Here is a 23,632-nt window from a genome sequence, read left to right as displayed (position 1 = left end):
CACTGTTCACTCCCACAGTGTATTCAAAAGTAAAACTGTTTTGAGTTGCTCTTTCATTTGTGTTATTTATAATTGTTAGTCGAATGTAATAATGCTACAATGCCTTAAAACCAGTATATTCATTTTGAAACACCCTGTACTTTCAAAAACAGCTTATTATCGACACAGGATGAAAGCCTCATAGCCAACGTGATGGAAACAAGCTCCGTAGTGGAGTTAAAAAAAATGTTTCAAATGGCTCTGAGCACTATGGGACTTAACATCTGAGGTCATCAGTCCCCTAGAACTTAGAGCTACATAAACCTAACTGACCTAAGGACATCACACATATCCATGTCCGAGGCAGGATTCGAACCTGCGACCGTAGCGGTCGCGCGGTTCTATACTGTAGCGCTTAGAACCGCTCTGCCACCCCGGCCGGCTCCTTAGTGGAGTCTGACGTCCGATTCCATACAGTATGCTGCACTAAGATCGTGAACAATAACAGAACAGAACACTACATCACCACAATCTCTCACATACACAGTAAGAGCCATGCAAATGGCTAGGGAAATGTATGAACAGACCAGACAGAACCTCACCACTTCCTGCCACTGACTTAGAATCGCTTCAGCTATGAAACTGAACGACTCTGTTTATATCCAAGATGTGACAAGGAATGGTGTACTTTCCATCATCCTACATGCATCTTCGTTTTATGAACTCTAACTTCTACACGGGATGCAACTTTTTTTTATTTTGTGTGAGGAACAAGGAATTTTACTTTGAAATAATTTTGCCACTGGTTTTTATCTAAGCCACAGCAATTCTGGTGTTTCAGTCTAAAGTTTAGCGGGAGTGGCGTAAAGGTCTTGTACTTACAAGTTTTGCAAATAGTTCTAGACATGGCAGAGTAGCCTTTTTGATCTGGACTGCGATGTCCTACATATTAATATAGAAAAACGAGTGAAATATACATCAAAAATTTCCAACAGATTTATAAATAACTTCTGATGAATTTTAAGTGTCCTTGTACAGTAAAATATGGTATGATAGTTCATATGGACGTTCATACACACTCTTGATGGGTGGTAGTATTATTTCAGAACCAACATTGATTACTGCTGCAAATTTGCCTTGGTGTGATGGAAGTTAGATATCGATGTGGACGAAACACTAAACTCCAATCAACGATGTATTAAACCGAATGCAACCAGGCTAACACTGCATTTTCAACTGATTCCTAACGTAAATTATAAGTGTTTTATGTTGTTGATAGGACATCTAACATATGCAGCAGATTCCTAACCACTACTTACACTTAACGTTCAGGCTTACTACACAAGCATGTTATGGAATAGCACTCAGAATGTCCATTTTTTGATGGGAGCAATTCAGCTTGTCACTTTGTATAAATGCTTTTTGCTCTCATTGTGTGTGGTACATGTCTGGCACGTATATAATCTTCACATGTCTGGATGTACCTGTGAGGCTTGTTAATAACAGAGCTGCCGTCCATACCAAACAAAAATTTTTTGTGGTGAATGTTCCAAGGATAGTGCCTCAGCCTATATTTTTTAAAGCCATTTGCGTAAGTTATCGGAGATCACAATTGTGCTTCATCTGATTTTTTTGAATTTCCTTGCAGAATGTATGTGTGCAGCACAAGTCATTTTAAATCCATGTGAATTTTGAATTTCTCCACCATATTTCAGTACTGGTTAAAGCATTGGTAGGATGTTTTCATTTTCGAATTCCCTTTCCATTTTAACTCAGATCACATGGGTTGTGACTGTAGTGAGATCACTAACAATGAACTAGAGGTGGAAATCTGAACTACCATTCTGCACATCACATTAAGTAGTTGAATCAAAAGTATGTGTCATGCAGTGCTCTATAGTGCACTGGTGGCTTGTGCCAGCAGCAGTGGCAGTGGTGGAGGGCCGGCTACAGAAGGTGGAGTTTTTGTGACGGGGCTGACGGCTGACGGCTGACCGGTCCTGTGCAGCATATCGGCGGCCTGCGGCGTGGCATCTGAGGCCCACATGGCAATCTACTTTCTGACCGGTCGGGCGATTGTGAACTTTGCGACTGCAGACATGGGGCTTTTCCCGGTGTGGTGTTCGTTTGAAAATAAAGAAATAATTATTTCTATCCATTCACAGTATAGCATAAGTGGGCAGATCCAAACTTAGGGTTACGTCAGAGGGGAATTGTTCACCTCTGGACAGCTGGACTAGACAGATGGGCTAGCAACATTTTTAAACTTAGGGAAAGTGAGGTCTGATTTGTAATTCAATTTTAATTGAACTGAAGTAAATTTTGATTGAAATTTAATTAAAATGAAAGCAGGTCAGCAGGCAAGTACAGACTGGTAACTACCTGTTGAGTGAAAAACATGTATGTAGTCATCAGGCTTAAATAGGTATCTTTTGTCTAACAGACAATCTTGGACCTGAGAGGGAAACAAACATCTTTTTTCCTAGCTGTAAATAGCAGACACTCTTGGACCTGCATTGGAGATAAAATTCTTTGTCTTAGGTGAGACGATGCCCTTTGGACTAGAACTGCTATGCGGAGATGACCTTGGGAGACATTGCCCTTTGTCTCAGAACCACAAGCTCGGACTGCGAGGAGCAAAAAAAATTTTGCCATTACAGGCAGGCTTGGATCTGATGGGAAAAGAAACACTGTTCATCTCAAGTAAGTGATAATACATGAAAACCAACGAAATCTGGCAACAATGCAGAGCATGCCAGTACCTCAGGTCATTCATCTTGGATTCTGAAATTATAGAGCTGTGCCAGCATCCCAGGTCAGCCATCTTGGATTGCCGTCTTGGATTCTGATGTCAGAGCCTGTGCCACTATGCAAAGGTCGCCATCACAGATCGCCATCTTCAATTTGCAAATTTTACACCAATAGGACAATGAACTACCTTGTATTTTTGAATTTCCCTCCAATTTATACTTAAGACAGTAACCCTAATTCCAGAGTGACATTGTAGGGAGGCAGAAAACCCACTAGCACATTTGGGCTGTTTTTGATTTTCCTTCCTTTTTTAAAATTTCCTACCGAATTTTGTATTCCTGCAATTTTGCTGATTTCCTGTCATTTTATACAAGCACCAGTTGGCCTCTGTCAGAACGGTGGGGGAGAGGTTGAAAATAGCCATTGTTCCAGAACTGGAGTACCCACGGGGAGGAGGTAACCTTGAGAGACAATACAATTTGCCCCAGAACAGTAGAGGGGGGAGGGAAAAGGAGTTGGTGGCGGCATCCTGTGTTGCTCCAAAACTGTCTATGTATAACTACTCCCTACCAAGTTAACAGTATGAAAACTCCTACACTATTTTTGGAAAAATTTAAAAATTAGCCACTTTGGTGACTTGTATGTTAGTGTTGCTTCCTATTTATTAATTTAACTTCCATTTACCCTCACAAGGCTCTGAATAATCCCTTGTACACCTTCTCACTAAGCAAAAAAAAGTCATTGGGAAGCGAATTACGGACCCCTGTGATGGACATTCTAAGACTCACACATGGCTATTCGGTGGGTATCGTTTTCACCTCAGTAGTTTTTATGCACCTATTAGGTGTTAAATGTTCAAATGGCTCTGAGCACTATGGGACTCAACTGCTGTGGTCATAAGTCCCCTAGAACTTAGAACTACTTAAACCTAACTAACCTAAGGACAGCACACAACACCCAGCCATCACGAGGCAGAGAAAATCCCAGACCCCGCCGGGAATCGAACCCGGGAATCCGGGCGTGGGAAGCGAGAACGCTACCGCACGACCACGAGATGCGGGCTATTATGTATTATGGTGATATGGCTTTCCTAGAAGGTAACTGATACACTGTTGCCCAAACATCAATTATAATGTAGAAATGTGAGCGTGTTTCCTTAACTATGTGGTAACTTACAGAACAAGGTAAGACTTTAGGATCAAATATTTGGCATACAGTAGCACTGCAATCAAATAATCAATAAACGTCTGGAACAAAGAGGTGCAGTAACTATACCGTAAATGGGTGGGAGCGGGCGCAGCAACTGCAATCTTAACAAAATGTGGAAGCGATCTCTCGACGCTGAGCCGACCAATCACAAGCCGTCAATGGTCTATAAATAGTCACCACAGTAGCAGCCACGACATTCAGTTGTTCCTGACGGAGAACATGAAGGATTTTGTAGGCCCAGGTTTGAAGAGACAAGTAAATCGAGGATGTTTTATACAAGGATATCTGTGCAAGAAACTCCGGTCTCATTTCTGAGAAAGTTCTCGATTCCTTCCGGCACTAAGTTCCTTTCCCGGGTAATACGCAAGTGGTGGCTGGGCAGACCTTCGCATCCGAATATCTCTGTGCTTAGTAACTTGGATTTTCTCACTCGCGAGAAATTCAAGCAGCGGAACCGAGCGACGTAGCGCAGTGGCTAGCACACTGGTCTCGTATTCGGGAGGACGCCAGTTCAAGCTCGCGTCCGACCATTCTGATATAGGATTTCCGTAGTTTCCCTAAATCGCTTAAGGAAAGTGCTGGGATGATTCCTTTGCAAGGGTATGGTCGATTTGCTTTTCCATCTTCCCCTAATCCGAGCTTGTGCTCCGTCTCTGATGACTTCGTTGTCGACGGAACATTAAAAACTAATCTCCTCCTCCTCAATCAGCACGGTAGCTCCAAGTGGATGGGCATTAACGTACAGAAAGAAGAAGACTGGAGCAACTGACACTGAAAACTCACAAGTCATGTCTCTAAATATAAGCATTAAAAGTATACCTTCGATCACCAGTGAAGTTCCTAAAGCGATTCAACATGATGGCACCCCACATCAAGACCTCAAAAGTACCAGAATGGTATTTTTCAACAAAGTTACTTTTATGAATTCCCTTCCAGATTTAAACAAGATTCATCAACTGCTCAAAAATAGTTTTGCTCCACTCTCACAATGCACATACATGTTTTTTCTGATCACACAGCTTCTACTCAGCACGCTTTTGACCACCCGAAATCGAAACCTACAGCTGTCTCTGTAATGGAGGTGAAAATACTCTCGGTGCAGATCAGCAGAACTGAACAGTGCGGCTAGTCAACTCTTAACAGCCTGTCAAGTTACCTCGAATGTCCTTATCAAGCTCAGACCGAGCGCATACTGTCACTTTACGGCAGGAAGGGTAACTACCCGCTGAACTGGCATATACCACGGCGGTGTTATTCTAACATTCAATAGATATCGTGAGACAAAAAGCATTGTACATCTGCCTAGTGTGATGGCCTGTGCAGGAGATTATGCTGCTTACAAGGTATGGCTCGAAGACTGAGTACAAACTAACTTACCCTTCCTGCGCAGACGACATGGTAAGAGATGGGTCAACGGTTGTGGTGGGACTTCCGCATGGTGCGTCCACTGCTCGGTAAGGGAGGTACAGTTCAACAGCAGAATCCTACACAAAGCATAACTAAGCTACAGCTAGTGGATCCGCAAACGATCATATTAACAGGTTGTGGGAGAACGACCAATAATTCGACAACTTAGTAGTCTCTGACTAGAATACCAAGTAAGAAAAATCGACGCACAAACAAGTGAGACGGCCGCTTATAACGGATGAAGGGTACAGCACAACAGGCAACAGTATATTAAGGCGGCCACGCCTTCAAAACTTTGCCGAAGGTGTGAAAGCAAGTACAAAAAGCCAAAATAAAGGCCCTCGAATATCAGGAATGAATGGGACGAAGGAAATTTGGCTGGTCGCACCAAATAGGAAAAGCCATGCGCTGATATCAGCAGACAACCCGCGGCATTCCATCGTGATCCAAACTACAGTGGGGCCCTGGGAGATAAAGTTCATTCTGGGGGGGAGGGGGGGAAGGTGTTTTTTTTTTTTTTTTTTGGTTGGGTTTACGGGCGCTCAACTGCTGAGGTCATTAGCGCCCAGTCACTGTTGTTAGAGCACATGGAATCTGGTAAAACTCAAGGGGATGGAGGGGACACCAGAAGGACCTGACAAGGATGCAGATAAAATAAGTAAAAAGATTAAATGTCTCTGGACAAGCCAGTTAAAGTTATATAACGCAGAATACGAGCAGCTGCTCGAGCGTCATCAGCTAAAACATCCGGTAAAGTAGATGGCAGGGACAGGACAACACGAAATTGACTAAAACGGGGACACGACAATAAAACATGGCGCACTGTTAATGCCTGACCACAAGGGCACTGCGGGGCTGGGTCACCGGAGAGCAGGTAGCGGTGGCTAAACCGGCAATGCCCAATCCGCAACCTGGTCAGAAGGACCTCCTCGCGCCGAGATGGTCGGGAGGATGTTGTCCAAGCAGTTGGGAGCGGTTTTACTGCCCGGAGCTTGTTTCCTTGGAGGGATGACCAAGTATCCCACCACAACGACACAAGCCTCTTACATACATCCCCACGAACGTCAGATGATGGGACACAATGGGAGGCTGGCCGAGGCAGGAGGACTGCAGCCTTGGCTGCAGCATCCGCAGCCTCATTCCCAGGCACTCCTACATGTCCGGGAACCCACAGAAAGCTGACAGAACCACCATTATCAGCGAAAGAATGGAGGGACTGCTGTATCCGTTGAATCAAGGGATGGACCGGATAGGGAGCTCCAAGGCTCTGAAGAGCACTGAGTGAGTCAGAGCAGAGTACATATGATGAATGGCGGTTGCGGCGGGCATACTGAACGGCCTGATGGAGAGCAAAAAGCTCGGCTGTAAAGCTGGAACATTGGTCGAGGAGCCGGTATTTAAAGGTGGCGGCCCCGACGACAAAGGCACAGCCGACACCATCGTCAGTTTTGGAGCCATCGGTGTAAATAAACGCGTGACCGGCAAGTCGAGCACGAAGTTCGACAAACCGTGAGCAATACACTGCAGCCGAAGTACCCTCCTTCGGGAGTGAGCTGAGGTCGAGATAAATATGAACCGGAGCCTGGAGCCAAGGTGGTGTCGGGCACTCACCCTCTCTGAAGGTGGTAGGGAGGGCAAAATCCAATTGTCGAAGCAGGCGACGGAAGCGGACTCCGGGGGGCAGCAGGGCAGACACATACAACCCGTACTGACGGTCGAGAGAATCGACGAAGAAGGACTTGTAAGAGGGGTGGTCGGGCATAAACGACAGCCGGCAGGCATACCGACACAGCAGTACATCGCGCCAGTAGGTCAATGGTAACTCGGCAGCTTCAGCATAAAGACTCTCGACAGGACTAGTGTAGAAGGCTCCGGTCGCAAGATGTATCCCCTGATGGTGGATGGAGTTGAGCCGGCGTAAGAGGGATGGCCGAGCGGACGAGTAGACGAAGCTCCCATAATCCAGCTTCGATCAGACTATGGACCCATACAAGCGAAGCAGGACAGTGCGATCCGCTCCCCAAGATGAACCGCTAAGAACTCTGAGGACATTAAGGGAACGTGTACAACGGGCCGCCAAATAAGAGACATGTGGAGACCAATACAGTTTCCTGTCCAACGTGAGCCCTAGAAACTTAGTTGTGTCCACGAATGGGAGAACAACGGGACCGAGATGTAAGGATGGCGGAAGGAACGCTTTATATCGCCAAAAGTTGATACAAACCGTCTTTTCTTCAGAGAACCGGAAGCCATTCGCCACGCTCCACGAGTAGAGGCTGTCTAGACAACGCTGAAGGCAGCGCTCCAGGAGGCATGTTCCCTGGGCACTGCAGTAGATCGCGAAGTCATCGACAAAGAGACAGCCTGAGACATGAGGTGGAATGCAATCCATAATTGCACTGATCGCGACGGCAAAAAGGGCTACGCTCAAGACGGAGCCCTGAGGCACTCCGTTCTCCTGGAGGAAGACGTCGGACAATACGGAACCCACACGTACCCTAAACTTTCGATCCGTTAAAAAGGAATCAATAAAAAGGAGCAGGCGACCGCGTAGGCCCCACCTGTGCATAGTGCGGAGGATACCTCCTCTCCAACCGGTATCATAAGCCTTCTCGAAGTCGAAGAACACGGCTACCGTTTGCCGCCTTCGCAAAAAGTTGTTCATGATGAATGTCGACAAGGTCACAAGGTGGTCAACAGCGGAGCGGCGGCGACGAAAGCCGCATTGGACATTAGTAAGTAGCCGTCGAGATTCAAGAATCCAGACTAACCGAGCATTAACCATGCGCTCCATCACCTTACAGACACAGCTTGTAAGAGAAATGGGGCGGTAACTAGAAGGAAGGTGTCTATCCTTCCCGGGTTTGGGTATAGGAACAACAACGGCGTCACGCCAACGCATGGGGACTTGACCTTCGGTCCAGACGCGATTGTAGGTACGAAGAAGGAAGCTTTTGCCCGCCGGAGAAAGGTGTGCCAGCATCTGAACGTGAATGGCATCTGGCCCCGGAGCAGAGGACCGGGACAGCGCAAGCGCACGTTCGAGTTCCCGCATAGTAAAGGGGGCATTATAAGTTTCCAGATTCAGCGAGTGGAAGGAAGGTCGCCGAGCCTCTTCTGCCTCTTTCCTGGGAAGGAAGGCAGGATGGTAATAGGCGGAGCTTGAAACCTCCGCGAAAAAGCGGCCAAAGGCGTTGGAGACAGCCAAAGGCTCAACAAGGACGGCATTACCTGAGGTCAGGCTAGGTACCGAGGAGTGGGCCTTAATGCCCGACAGCCGGAGCAGGCCACCCCAGACGACGGAAGAGGGAGTAAAAGTGTTAAAGGAGCTGGTGAAAGAGGCCCAACAAGCTTTTTTGCTGTCTTTGATGACTCTACGGCATTGCGCTCGGAGTCGTTTGTATTCAATACAATTCGCCAACGTAGGATGGCGGCGAAAGGTGCGTAAAGCACGTCGTCGAGCACGGATAGCGTCCCTACAAGCCTCGTTCCACCAGGGGACGGAAACGCGACGTGAAGAAGAAGTAGTACGAGGAATGGAACGTTCGGCAGCATTGATGATAACAGCCGTGAGGTATTCGACCTGACTGTCACAACTGAGAAAATCGTGGTCCGGAAAGGTCGCCAGGGAGGAGTAAAGTCCCCAGTCAGCTTTCAGTATGGTCCAGCTCGAAGGACGTGGGGATGGGGTGTGGTGCAGGAGACGAACGACACAGGGGAAGTGGTCGCTCGAATAGGTGTCAGAAAGGACATACCACTCGAACCGACGGGCAAGAGTGGTAGAACAGATCGAGAGGTCCAAGTGGGAGTAGGTATGAGTAGAGTCCGAGAGGAAAGTCGGGGCGCCAGTATTGAGGTTGAAGACATCTGCGAAGAGTGAGCCTCTTTGACAGGATGCAGGAGAGCCCCAAAGGGGATGATGGGCATTGAAGTCGCCAAACAATAAAAACGGCGGGGGAAGCTGAACGATCAGGTGCATCATGTCAGCCCGACTAACAGCAGACGACGGTGGAGTGAAGATGGTACAAACTGAAAAAGTAAAAGCAGAAAGAGTGATGCGGACAGCTATTGCTTGGAGTGGGGTGGTCAATGGGATGGGATGGTAATAGACATCGTCCCGAACGAGCAACATGACCCCACCATGAGCTGGGATACCGTCCACAGGGGCGAGGTTATACCGCTCCAAGGTATAGTGGGTAAAGGCAATACGGTCAGTCGGACGCAACTTGGTTTCCTGGAGTCCACGGACGAGCGGACAGTGCAGGCGGAGGAGCAGTTGTAATTCCTCCCGATGAGATCGAATACCTCTTATGTTCCAATGAAACAACGCCATCGCTAGTCAAAAAGTTGGGGGAACGAGATGGGGGAAGAGCTGGTCACCTCGACGGCCGCGGAGGGCCAGGTTGCGAGGGAACAACGCTACAACCGACGGGAGGCGGATCCGGGTCCATCGACTCGTCGCCAGCTGCGGCCGCTGTCCCTGGTTGTGTTGGAGGGGCAGCATCATTTGCCGACAAAAGGCCAGCGGAGCGCCTGGCAGCAGAGCGTCCCGGCGAAACTGAGGACGGCCGGGAGCAGCGACTCACGGATGGAGCGTCAGACGAAACGCGCCGGAGTGGAGAGGGGGATAGAGACTTCTTCTTGGAGGCCTTCTTGGAAGGCCGAGGAGGCACAGGGATGGTGGGCTGGACCCGAAGAAGGTCCTCACGCGCGGGGTCCGTTTTGGAACGCCGGACCTCGGAAGCTGGGGTCTGGAACGTTTCCCCAATGGACGCCTGAGAAGAGGATAGCTTCTCAGGTGGCGTGGGGGGAGAAGGAGGAGGAAGGGTGGCCCCTGGGGCAGGGGGGGTGGGGGCCACAGGGAGGAGGATTTGGAAGGGAGGGATTTGGGAGGTGGAGGCAGAGCCCCCTGATGGGCGGAGGAGGCGGAGGGGGGACAGGATAGGGGTGAGGATACCGCGGAAGGAGTGGACACAACTGAGGCAAACGAAGTGGTCAATGGCACGGGATGGAGGCAGTCATACTTCTTCCTGGCCTCAGAATAAGAGAGCCGATCCAAAGTTTTGATTTCTTGTATCTTCTTCTCCTTCTGATATGCGAGGCAGTCTGAGGATCTAGGCGAGTGGACGCCAGGACAATTAACGCACCGAGGTGGTGGGGTGCATGTATGTTCCTCACGAAGACGAAATGCACGCCTCGGCGCTCCAGGTTGGCCCTGAGCTCCTCATCAGATTGTAGCAGGAGGTCACGATGAAAAATAACCCCCTGCGTCCTATTTAGTGCCAGATGTGGGACAATGGAGACTGGGATGTCCCCTAGGCGGTCGCACGCCTGGAGCGCCGCCGACTGTGTGGCGGAGGTGGTCTTGATAATAACGGACCCTGAACGCATCTTGCCGAGAGCCTCGATTTCCCCAAAGATGTCCTCAATATGCTGAACAAAGAACATGGGCTTGGAGGTGGCGAATGTCCCCCCATCGGTTCGAGAACAGACCAAATAGCGGGGGAAGTACTTCGCCCCAAGCCGGCGGGCCTGTCCCTCCTCCCATGGAGTGGCCAAGGGGGAAAGGGCAGGAGAACCAGAACTAGAAACGGTACCTTTTCTTTTGAAAGACTCGGCCGCAGAGCGACCTGATACGTGGTGACGTTTCATCTGCGAAACGTCCGCCCCGATACCACCCACTCCGACCAGGGGCTCTCCCCACGGGCGCCACCCAGCCGCAGCAAGGGCCACCTGGCAGGATGACCATTGCCGGGAGTCCTGATGCCCCAAGGAGACGGGCATCTACTCCTTGGCCGACGTGGGGAGGGTGCAGCTCAGGTATCGGCAGTACGATCCCTGTGTTGTCAGGGGGCTACAACCTAGAGGGAACATGACGACCCCACCACAACAGGCTGGCTACCGTGCTGGATTTCTGGTGCCATGGAAAGTCCATCATGATCGCTGGTGCAGATGGAGATGCACTATGGGCGTAACTTGGACAACCCATCAGGCGTTTAGGCCCAATTTGAGGAATAGTGGGTATGGTTACAACGCTGTTACAATGCTGAGTGCCAAAGTCTTAGTGCACTTAGGACCAGTGATACACCATGTAAGGTGTCCTTCCCCAAAAGGCTCGTACTTCTGTAGAATTTTGAAAAATGGAGGTCAAACCCCGCGGGGGACCATCACATGGAAGGCCGAAACGGTTGAAACTCCTTTTAGTCGCCTCGTACGACAGGCAGGAATACCTCGGGCCTATTCTTACCCCGGACCCGTAGGGGGGGGGGGGGGGGGAAGGAAATGCAGAAGGATGCCACGGAAATTTTCGCAACACATCATTCTTTCCAGAAGGCAGGACCTCGCTGTCTATGCTCAGTATATGGCCAATTGTAGTTATCGCCACTTGCTACGAGCAAAGATGTTCAAAGAGAATAGAACGCTCAGGACTACAAAACAGCAGGATACTACTAAACGGTTGTCAGTGGCATCAAAGATGGTGTTCAGTCACTCACGGATGAGATAGGAACTGAATCTGAGTAGCAGAACAAAAGCAGAAATACTTCGCTCTGTTTTCTAAACGAAAACTAAGGAGTTTTGCTCCAGTTTAATTCTCGTACCTCTGAAACGACGAGTGAAATAGATTTTACTGTCAGTAACGTTGAGAAACCGCCGAAATCGTTAAAACTGAACAAATACCCAGGACGCAGCTGATTTAGCCGCTGTGTTGATTGGTTGGTTGTTTTGGGGAAGGAGACCAGACAGCGAGGTCATCGGTCTCATCGGATTAGGGAAGGACGGGGAAGGAAGTCGGCCGTGCCCTTTGAAAGGAACCATCCCGGCATTTGCCTGGAGCGATTTAGGGAAATCACGGAAAACCTAAATCAGGATGGCCGGACGCGGGATTGAACCGTCGTCCTCCGAATGCGAGTCCAGTGTCTAACCACTGCGCCACCTCGCTCGGTCAATTCGCTGTGTTGAGAATAATCTGTCGTACATCCTCCGAATAAAAAACTGTGACCAGTAGTTGCCGGAAAGCAAAGCTCACCCCTGCAAAGTAGGAGAAGTGATTCGCAAAACAACGATCTAATAACCATGACATCCAATTGCAGAATGATCTCCATTCCAACTATCACGGATTCCGAAAACATCGATCATGTGAAACCCAATTCTCACTTATCACGTGACATACTGAAAACTATGGATCAAGGCAGTCAGGTTCATGCAGTATTTCCCTGTTACTAAAAAGCATTTGACTCTGTACCACACCTACGCTTATTATCAAAAGTACGGTCGCATGGGGTATAAACAAAATTTATGACTGGACAGATGGCGTTTTTGGCAGGGAGGGCACAGCCAATTATCTTAGATGGAGAATCATCTACAGATACATAAATCATCTGGGGTGTGCCCCAGAGATGAGTGTTGGGTCCTTTGCTGTTCATTTATATTAATGACCTTGTGGACGATATTAATAGTAATTTCAGACTTTTCGCGGACGACGCAGTTATCTACAACGAAGTGCAGACTGAAAGAAGCTGCACAAATATTCAGTCAGATCTTGATAAGATCTCAAACTGGGGCAAAGACTGACAATGACAACTTGCTTTAAATGGCCAGATAATAAATACTGTGCACTTTACAGAACGAAAAAAAAAAATGTAGTATCCTATGGTTATAAGATCAGAGTTGGATCCCATACAAATACGCTCATCAGTAGAGACACGTAATGGGACGATGACACATACTCAGTTGTGTAAGGCAAGTAGCAGACTTCGCATGTGGGAAATGCCTAAAAGCTTACATCCTGACTGGCCGGCACAACCAGCCTTCGTCGTCAATCCGCCAGGAAGATTCGATCCTAGGCTGGTACACCTCCATTATCCCGGACGCGGAGTGCTAGTGTCTAGCTATCCGGGCGAGTTGACATGGGAGAGTGTGCTTTAATACACTGAAGAGCCAAAGTGACTGGTACACCTGCCTAATATCGTGTAGGACCCCTGTGAGCACACAGAAGTGCCACAACACGACGTGGCATGGGCTCTACTAATGTCTGAAGTAGTGCTGGAAGGAAGTGATACCATGCATCCTGCTGGGCTGTCCATAAATCCGTAAGAGTACGAGGCGGTGGAGATCTCTTCTGAACAGCATGTTGCAAGGCATACCACATATGCTCAATAATGTTTATGTCTGGGAGTTTGGTGATTATTTTCGAGTGGGACATCTGCTAGTGCTAAAATTAGCCGCCGCCGCCGCCGCCGCCCCCCCCCCCCCCCGAGCCGCTTGGGGGTGGGGCGGGAGGCAACTTTAAAATTTCAAACGGGAACCCCCATTTTTTATTGTATAATCAGATTCTACGTAAAAAAACTACGTAGATTTCACCTTAAACATTTGTTTTGATTCTTTGTAGTTGGCGCTGTAATTCAAGAAAACCCATGTTCTCATTTTTGCGAGGAAAACGATTACGGATAAATAAAAACTACTTATTTACTTCGTAAATTTTGATTCGCTAAAACTAAAACTATCCCTCTCTCCCCATAGGGTGGGGTTTGGCAGAGAGGAATTAGAGTTTTACAAATGTTGACCCAAATATTTGGGTTAGTCTTTTCCTGAGTTAGTCTTTTAGTTTGTTTACTCTGTGAGTTAATGAGCTCACTCGTTAGTAAGTAGGATGTTTGGTTAGTTAGTTAGCTAGTCAGATGATTTGTTTGATAATTATAAGTTGTGTTCGATTCCCGGCGGGGTCAGGGATTTTCTCTGCCTCGTGATGGCTGGGTGTTGTGTGCTGTCCTTAGGTTAGTTCGGTTTAAGTAGTTCTAAGTTCTAGGGGATTTATGACCTAAGATGTTGAGTCCCATAGTGCTCAGAGCCATATAAGTTGTGTGGCCTCATGACCACGAAACAAACAAAACTTATCCGAATCTGCGGAAAACAAGACTAAAATCCCTCCGTTCGAGTTGGCCGAATCTTCGTTAAGGAATATTGTTTTGACAGGAGGGAAAGCTACACAAATCAAGAAGTTGCATTCTTTATTCATTATTCATCTATTTAAAACGTAGCGGCAGTGATCCCCATTCACATATGTTAGAATTTTGGAATATATTGCCATTATCTAGGTGTATCTTCATGAGATTAGTTTGCAAACCATTCTCTTCTTAATGCACCCTGTTTCGAATAATTATTGCTGTTAATAATTATTACTGTTAATGAGTAAGCGTCGTCACCAACTAAAACCGCATCTTATAACACGCCGAGTGTTCTCGATTGTAATGCACGCAATATGATCGAATTTCAGTACTGGCAACAGTACTTCGTACATTACAATGTCTTTACTCCTTATCGCGTAATTAACGTGAACAGTTCAGGTGACATTCTAAGATAACTGAAGAAGCTTCTTGGGTCTACCAGTATAAATTATTTCAGCAAAGAAGCTGAGCAACCGAGCTGACGACTGTTCTTCATCCAGCCACGAATGGAAACAAGTTTCTTTTTTTTTCCTTATGCAGCGATTCCACTAAACTAGATTTAACTCCATCACAACTCGTGCGACGTGCAGCTGCCAAAACTTTCATTTCAGACACGACTCAAAGACCCTCAAAACGACGAAACTGCGTGTATACTGGTGGCGCCGTGTCTACAAACGTGAAACCATTTGCGTGCATCTCATTCCAACCAACGTGTGGCGGAACCCAATGTTGTTGTGTAAACTAGGCTTAAGAGACAGTTTGGTAGGGCCAAGACTGGAAGCGAAAGCTTTCTGTCTAAAAAAGGGGGGGGTTGATATGTGGCTTAGCAATTGATGTCAATTAGCACGGACTCTAGTACGATAAAAAATTGGATGTACTCTGCGGAGAACGAGATACAGTGGAAACGCAATAGCGCGAGAATCGTACCGAGTCACAATAGTCTGTGTAAAAGAAGTTACTAGTTACAGCCAATCGTTTGTTGTGCTTTATGATAGGTGGGCTCCCAGCCAAGTACAGCGTAATTCTTCACTAAGCAGCTCTTTGGTACACAGATGTATGAGCTTACATTTTCTGTCATTCACGAAACAGGACAATGTGGATTTTTGTGCTACGCATGGCAATAAGTAAGACCTAATAAATTCTAAATTTAACTTTTTAAAGTAAGCGTGCTCATAAAGAATTCTGTACTTTCTCCAGATATACAGAATAATATTGTAAAGGTTTAATCATTTACTTATGTCCGTGGATATATCTTAATGAAAGTGCCAAAGGTTAATAATGTGTTCGACCTGGAAACATACGATTTCAACCAATTCGCATAAATCTGCATTAATGAATTCGATACATTCTCGTAACATCAAAGGAAACAGACTGTGTTATGCGTCAGTGAGTTTTCTAAATGCAGTGTCGGATTTTGTGGTAAGTGCTATCCTGTGCTTGCAAACTTATGCTGTAAGAAAACAGCTGGAAATGTGTACGAATTCAGTGTCAGAACTAGAAAAAGTAGCACGTTTTTGTTGTAACTGTGGGGAAAAATCATGCACTACTTCTCAGTGCTCTCGTGCGCAAATATTTCTTAACAATTTGAATAAAGCAGATAGCTTCTTTTACTGCAGAAACTTACGAAAAACTGAAGTTTTTGAACTCCACCGAATCGAAAGGTGCTGCGTGTTTAACACCATACACTCTCTACTCACAAGGGGAACACTTCATCGCACGCCCCTCAGGTTTAGTGGTAAGATGGCGCAATGGATAGCCCGGTAAAAACTGAACACAGATCATGCATGAAAACACGAAGGTGTACCGAACTGTGAAAAAAAAAATAGAAACAGTGAACGGACCAAGCTTGAGAAGTGCGACATCGAATGAGTTGGCAGAGCCACGGCATTATGGTGAAGTGGTCGCGGTGTTGGACTGCGAAGTGGATGAGCCGTGTTCAAAACTTTCTCGTAACTTTTACTTCATTTTCTTCTCACAAAATTATGAACTGTCCATCCAGTCATTGAAAAGTTTGTTCTCTTTCTGTAGTCGTGGCAGTTGTGATACTATACATTGGTTATAGAATATGAGTCGCGTGGTTATGAATAGATTAGTGTGGCAAGTAAATGTGATGAGTTGTGAGAGTAGAATGAAAAGAACAAATAAATGAGTGTGAACTACGTTTCAAATTCATAATTTCCAAACGGAACGCAAGGTTAAAAGCCATATATTTTGATAGAGCACAGGGAAAACTGTGTGATAGTGAAACTGTTGCGTTCATTTGTTGCGGCTTATGTGACAAACTATTTTGTTTTCATTGTTTCCTGGGAGAGTTCAAAAATGGTTCAAATGGCTCTGAGCACTATGGAACTTAACATCTGAGGTCATCATTTCCCTAGAACTTAGAACTACTTAAACCTAACTAACCTAAGGACGTCACACACATCCATGCCGGCCGAAGTGGCCGAGCGGTTCTAGGCATTACAATATGGAACCGCGAGACGGCTGCGGTCGCAGGTTCGAATCCTGCCTCTGTCATGGGTGTTTGTGATATCCTTAGGTTAGTTAGGTTTAAGTAGTTCTAAGTTCTAGGGGACTGATGACAACTGCAGTTAAGTCCCATAGTGCTGAGAGCCATTTGAACGACAGACATCCATGCCCGAGGCAGGATTCGAACCTGCAACCGTAGCAGTCCCGCGGTTCCGGACTGCAGCGCCAGAACCGCTAGACCACCGCGGCCGGCACTGTCCAGTAATGCCTTGTATGACAGACCAGACGTGTTTTCCGGTGGAGGATTCGGTTCAATTGTCGCCTTGTCGTGAAACGATTACGGTTTCCATTCGAAAACCATGTCCTTTCGGCTGGTACTAGAGTAGTTGTGCAGAACAAACTTTCATTATAGGTCTCTTCCTTACACCTTGTTTTTGCAAAGGGACGTTACACCACGACACAGACACAAATCCGAATACAGTGAACAGCGAAAATAAAATGAGCACGATGGAAATTTTAATACTGCTCGCCCGCTTGGCGGTCCAACATCGTGACCAGTTTGCAACGACGTCATCGCTCTTCCGGGCCGCTCTATGTTGCACTTCTTATTCTTCGACCGTTCACTGTTTCTATTTTGCTTTTGTTTTTCACAGTTTAGTAAACCTTCTTCGTGCTTTCATGCTTGATATGTGTTCAGTTTGAGAGGCATCCACTGGGCCCTCTTGTCACTAAATGTGAGGGGAGTGCACTGGGGAATTTCCTTTGTCAGTAGCATCTGGTAAGAGTTGGCAGTCAGGGCTTTGCAGCGACCGGCTGAACTTCACATCATAACGAGCTCAGGCAACGACAGCCGAAGGGTGGTAGAGCATGCTAGCGGGCTACTACTGAGGACTGCAGAGTGCTGACGGCAGGCGGCCGAGCGCTGACCTGGTGCAGGATGGCGGGGCAGCGGCGCACGTAGGGCCTGCGGGCGAGCGCGGCCAGCTTGCGCCGGTCGGCCGCCGTGAGCGGCTGCGCGGGCACGCCGAGCGGCGCCAGCTCCGACGGCAGCACGCCCAGCCAGCGCACGGCCGGCGTCGCCAGCCGGCTCGCAGCGTCGCACAGCGCCTGCGCAAGCGAGACCACACCGCCACCGCTCTGCTCACGAGCACGCCGCAGCAACCGTGCAACTAACAACAACAAACGTCTTCGAGCAAAGATAACGTCGTGCGGAAACACTATTAATTCTACACGACATACATCAGCTAAGTACATCACCTAACAGTCAACTGCAAAGGACATCCACGCATACTTGAGGGGGGTAGGACGTCAGACGGGCCGACTTGGAGCAGGAGAGGCACCACACGACATTTTAATTTCCACTGTTTATACTTTTACAAAAAAATTGATGAAACTTTGTCGGCATGACCAGGAAGGATTCACACACATAGGAGTGGAAGTTCGAAAACATAACGAAATGATTTTTTTTTCATATGTGAAATTTCATCATTTTTTCACTTACTAATGGCAGTATTTGTTGCTATAGGTACACTTTTCTTCATAAGTAAGAGAGATTCTTCGATGAATTTTGCACAGCATACATACCATACTTAAAGGTGTATGAAACTCTAGAATTTTCCAAATCTATTAAAAAATGTCGTAAGAATTGAGGTAATTAACTATAAAATTTGTGTTTTTTCTAAAGATGAAGTTTAAAATATAACAGTTCATTCGTTTTTTCATACATTAAGTAAATTCTAGAGTTTCATACACCTGCAACAAATGGAGCCATTAATAAGTGAAAAAAATGACGAAATTTCAAACGTAAGAAAAATTATTTTGTTATGTTTTCGAACTTCCACTGCAATGAGTGTGAATCCTAAATCCTTCCTGGTGTTGCTGACAAAGTTTTATGAATTTATTTGTAAAATTATAGACACTGGAAATTAAAATGTCCTGTGATGCCTCTCCTGCTCCAACTCGGCCCGTTTGGCGTCCTACCCCCCTTAAGTTAAAGTCTCCCGCCGCGTTTTTCTGTCTCAGGAAGTACTGCACAGATTTTGGTACGGTGTTCACTAACAGACTGATTCACAAGCAAGCTGTGTGTACATATATTGCACAACATTATCAAGGGCTACTATTTCGAAATCCTTCAATTGTCTCCCAATGCGACGCAGAAGTTAGAAATGTCGCTCAAAGGTGCCTACAACCTGCGAGGTGTCGGGGTGGAGAAGAATTTGTACCTCTTTAATGCAGACGAATTTTGCTTGACAACGAGACATGCACTCGACCCGCTCCTTACACACCACCTAATTGATTATGTGCGCCACGGCAGCGGAAGAAAATGATGGTGGACCCTGCTTGTTCGTAAAATAAGGAGAGCACGCTCACAATAATTTAATAAAAATCGTAATCTACTCAAAAAAAGATAACTTTATCCTAATAAACAACAGGAAATGGGATTCTGCCTATATCTACGAAATGATTTGTGGATTAAATATTACAGTGAGATTTATTATACATCAGAACATAAATGCACATGATTGTCGACACAACACACAGTAGATTGAAGGATAGGGTATACTGAACTATTATGAGAACAAGAGTTGGCTCGAGAATAAGGGGTTCCTACTCTCTGTGAGGCAATAGAGTGACGATAATGACTGGAGGTCCTAATGAATCGAATATTAATCTTCCAACTATATAGCAGTATCGCAATTAGTAGTGAGAGCTCAAACGGGATCAGATGGAGAAACAAGCAAGGTAGACTTGTAGCAAAGCGAGCGCGCGTGCTGCTGAGGGATTCAGTATAAAATTGATAAGGTCCTACAATGCCGGAGCCGCAAGATACTGTACCAGTACTGATATCTGCAGCACGTCGTCGGTAGACAGCGTCCTGATGATGTAGGCTCCGACTTCTGCCGTGCAGCAACTCTGAGTCAACCCCTGGCCGCGAAGGCTGTCCGAGAATTCCAAGTTCTTCCAAAAACGAGCGATCAAGTCGCAAGACCGTCCGACTCCGAGAAAGATCAGAACCCGGAATCACTGCCCGCGCAACGCAAGAGCGAAGCCAACACTGCTCATCTCCCTGCTCTCCTCGAAAACCACGAATCAGCATTCAGTTCTGATTCCAAAATTCTCCCACACTGTCCCAGAACATCATTCACTCCAATAACAACCGTTCCCTCCAATTTCGAACAGGGCTTTATGACGTCAACTAGCCTCAGTTTAAGTTCACCAATCATGTCTCTGCTATTCAGTTGAGGGCACTGAACTTGCCGTTTGACCGGCTACAAAAACAACCTGCCTAGACCACCGGCCATCCGCCGCCAGACAGTCGCACCCAGCAGGGCACAGTCCAAATGTATTCTCAGAATCAAGAGGACAAATGGTTCAAATGGCTCTGAACACTATGCGACTTAACTTCTGAGGTCAGAAGTCGCCTAGAACTTAGAACTAATTAAACCTAACTAACCTAAGGGCATCACACACATCCATGCCCGAGCAGGATTCGAACCTGCGACCGTAGCGGTCGCTCGGCTCCAGACTGTAGCGCCAAGAACCGTAGGCTGCTCCGGCCGGCTCAATAGGATAATGCAGTCAGTTGGTGCCAGGAGTGTTCGTTCCGGACGCGTCGGAACGGCCAACACATAAACTGCGGCAACACTCAGAAGTCTAGCAGGTCGTTTCGCTCCGCGTACGATAGGCGAAACCCGACTGACGTTAGTCGTTCCGCCAGGCGCTTAAGCCTACTGTACGAACCCCTTCAGAATTCAGGGAAGTGCAGACCCCAACCGGAAATGCCGTGTGCCGCGTCTTCCGATGCTTGCCTCGCACAGGCCACCCATGGAACTAATCCAACATGTATAAGAATCAAGTGAAAAGTAATTTTTGAGCTCTCAGTACAAATACTCTTATAACAATAACCTTATTCGGTCTCTTACTACCGTGCGATAACATAGAACACTAATAAAATTTATGAAAATGAGAGGCGTCAAGCAAAAGAGGGCATGGAACCTCTCAAACCTTCCTGTGTATAGGTGAGCGAGGAAACCATTTCAAATACACCACCGTTGAGAATCGACACGAAAAGGCCTCAGGTGGTGACAAATGGTTTCAGTTAAACCGCCGCTTCTCGTGGGGCACGCACTCACATACATTTCGGTGTCGAAAACTACAGTTCCCAGTGAAATGAGCAACAGGCCGACGTTCTTCACAATCTTTGACACTGCTGCCACCCACCCCTCTCGTACCACATCCTGGGACTGCAGCCGAACTGAACTTAAGCTATCTCCTTTAGAGTGAAGAGCACCACAATTTTTGCACTGGTGTACAGGGTGGAATCACTATGGACCCTTCAAAACGATTCAACGAAACTTTTACATGCGGTCAGCATGCGCTAGTTGAGCGATGTAGCGCCACGTAGATCAGGTGTGTCGAAATGGTTGACTGTCACAACTACACCCAGCAGTCAGTCACTGTTTGTCACACTTTTAAAGTGCTTAACAAAGGTGCGCGGATGGCACAGAGGTGGTTGTTGCCGAACTGGGGGTGAGGTCGGGGTTCTTACAGGCACTCTTTCCCACTTCATTCACTCGTATATGAATGTCGCAATTCCTAGACATCATGTTACAGGAGAACTAGAAGCAAGAGCGCTGAAAAAGAACAAAGTCACCTTGCTTCTTCAGATTACCTTCAAATTTTGACAAATGATTTTGAACGGTCCCTAGTGGTTCCATTCTGTGTGCCTGAGCAAAACTTCCGGTCGCTCTACATTCTATAGGGTCAGATCACTTTCTGTGGCGTTGCAACTCCACGAAGTCCTTAGACAAGCGTTGAATCGTCCTACGTTTGAACATCGGATCACTTTCAAATCTCACTCTTGACGGTACGCACACAGCGGGGACAATAAGCTCTGACGTGTGTGCTCTGCAGGAGATGTTCTAGATAACGACTTTGCTGCTCCTTGCACAATGTGGATCTGTTACGCTCCACAAACCCCGGTGCGCATGTATGGAGCACCACGCTTACCCTTACTACTTGCGAACATATCAGTTTCTCGCACCCGTCGATGTACTCTGACGAAAATAGTATGTAATAGCCTGAAGCGATACGGAAAACTTACTACATGCGTTGCGCAGGTCTACCATCACATACTGCTACGTGAAGAGGGAGATTTGAAAGTGACCAATCTTCTTACATATTAATACATCCAAACAGTATATTTCCGGAAGTGGGTTCTTTTTCAAAACTTTATCTACCAAGTACCCTCTGCAGCCCTAGACGCCTGTAATAGGAGTTGTGAAACAATACGTAAATAATTTTTTTCGAAGTCCACAGGCGCCACCAATAATGAAAGAGTCTACACCACGCACGCATCACAAAATACCAAATCGCGCATCTCGTAGAACGAGTGGTCATTGGAAGTTTACTCGGAGACAGTGTCTGTGGCGATGGAAGCTGGGCGCAATCAGTGTCCTTGTGGACTCACGTACAATGTTAATCAAAATGATCTAGACACTTTGAAGTGAACGTAAAAAATACCTGTAATGAGGTAAAATATACGAATATGTGAACTGAAACAGCAATTCATTTTTTTGTTGGAAAACACATTTTCCCTGATGGCGTTCTGCAACAGCAAGTCCGCGACAACAGCGCGTCGGAAATTCAAGAACAGCAAGGCTCCACCTATCAGACAATCCATTTACTGGTGGGTGCAAACGTTTGAGGAAAATATCTTTGTAAAGGCAAAAAAATAGACTGTAGCCACTGACACCTGCGTAACATGTCGAATGCAGTAGGTGGCTCTGAGCATTATGGGACTTAACATCTGAGGTCATTAGTCCCCTAGACTTAGAACTACTTAAACCTAACTAACTAAAGAACATCACACACATCCATGCCCGAGGCAGGATTCGAACGTGCGACCGTAACAGCAGCGCGGTTCCGGACTGAAGCGCCTAGAACCGCTCAGCCACAGCGGCCGGCTAATGGAGTAGAGTAACATTCCCCAGAAGCCCACAGTAATCAACGTCTCGTGCCAGTCGCGAACTAGTAACTTCATAACCACCTGCATGAAGAGTGCTGAGAAAACGCCTGCAAATAAACTATCAGATTCACTTTCTCCGACGTATTATACGTGGCGACAAAAGTTTGCGGAAACAGTTTTGCTCTCATGTGTGGCACTTAGTGTAAGACGAAGATTTTAGCTGCCGTTTATTTCCGACGACGAGACCACCTTTCACCTGAACGGTGCAGTAAACCGGCATAACGTGCGAATATGGGGTGCAGAGAATCCCTACGTTGTTGTCGAATATGTCCGTGGATCTCCAAACGCTGTCAAGGCAAAAAGTGCATGGACCGCTCTTCCTCACAGACTCGACGATCAATGGACCTTTTTACAGGAACATGCTCCAGCTGTGGCTCGTATCTCAATAGCAAGAGCACAGTGATAATTTCATATTGCAACTATATGGTGCTCAATCACACCTCCAAAATGATGACCGTGAGTTCCTGGATACCGGGTTACCACGACGATGGTTCAGTCGTGCGTCATCGGCTGGCAGTCTGCAGTTGCTGGCATGGCCCTCCACGTACACCGGACCTGACACTGATTTTTATCCTTGGTTTTACATCGAAGACACTTTTTTCACATCTCCACTTCCGCACAACATCGATGACTTACGGCGACGTATCAGGCAGCAGTAACTGACATCGATGGGAGTGAACCGAATTCGTCTACAGACTGCACATCTGTCGCATGACTAACGATTCACATATTTAAAATCTGTGAACAAGGCCCACATGACTTCTTTAGTTGCAGCATCTCAGTGTCAGCGTCACTCACTTAACTAGCATGAGTCTCAACAGGGTGAAGATTGGCTGGCTTCATT

General features: G+C 46.9%; 1 protein-coding gene across 1 annotated transcript in view; it reads right to left on the bottom strand.

Moving 5' to 3' along the window:
- The window catches only part of LOC126088140 (meiotic recombination protein SPO11), a 269,655-nt gene that overhangs the window by 38,203 nt on the left and 207,820 nt on the right, over window positions 1-23,632 (bottom strand). The window contains exon 8 of the mRNA XM_049906256.1: window positions 17,688-17,867. Coding sequence (XP_049762213.1) covers window positions 17,688-17,867 — 180 coding nt within the window. The remainder of the gene's footprint in view (window positions 1-17,687; window positions 17,868-23,632) is intronic.

The sequence above is a fragment of the Schistocerca cancellata genome, chromosome 6, assembly GCF_023864275.1.
Source record: "Schistocerca cancellata isolate TAMUIC-IGC-003103 chromosome 6, iqSchCanc2.1, whole genome shotgun sequence".
NCBI classification, from domain to species: domain Eukaryota; kingdom Metazoa; phylum Arthropoda; class Insecta; order Orthoptera; family Acrididae; genus Schistocerca; species Schistocerca cancellata.
Note: the sequence above shows the minus strand (reverse complement) of the source record. Positions and strands in the feature narration are given on the sequence as shown.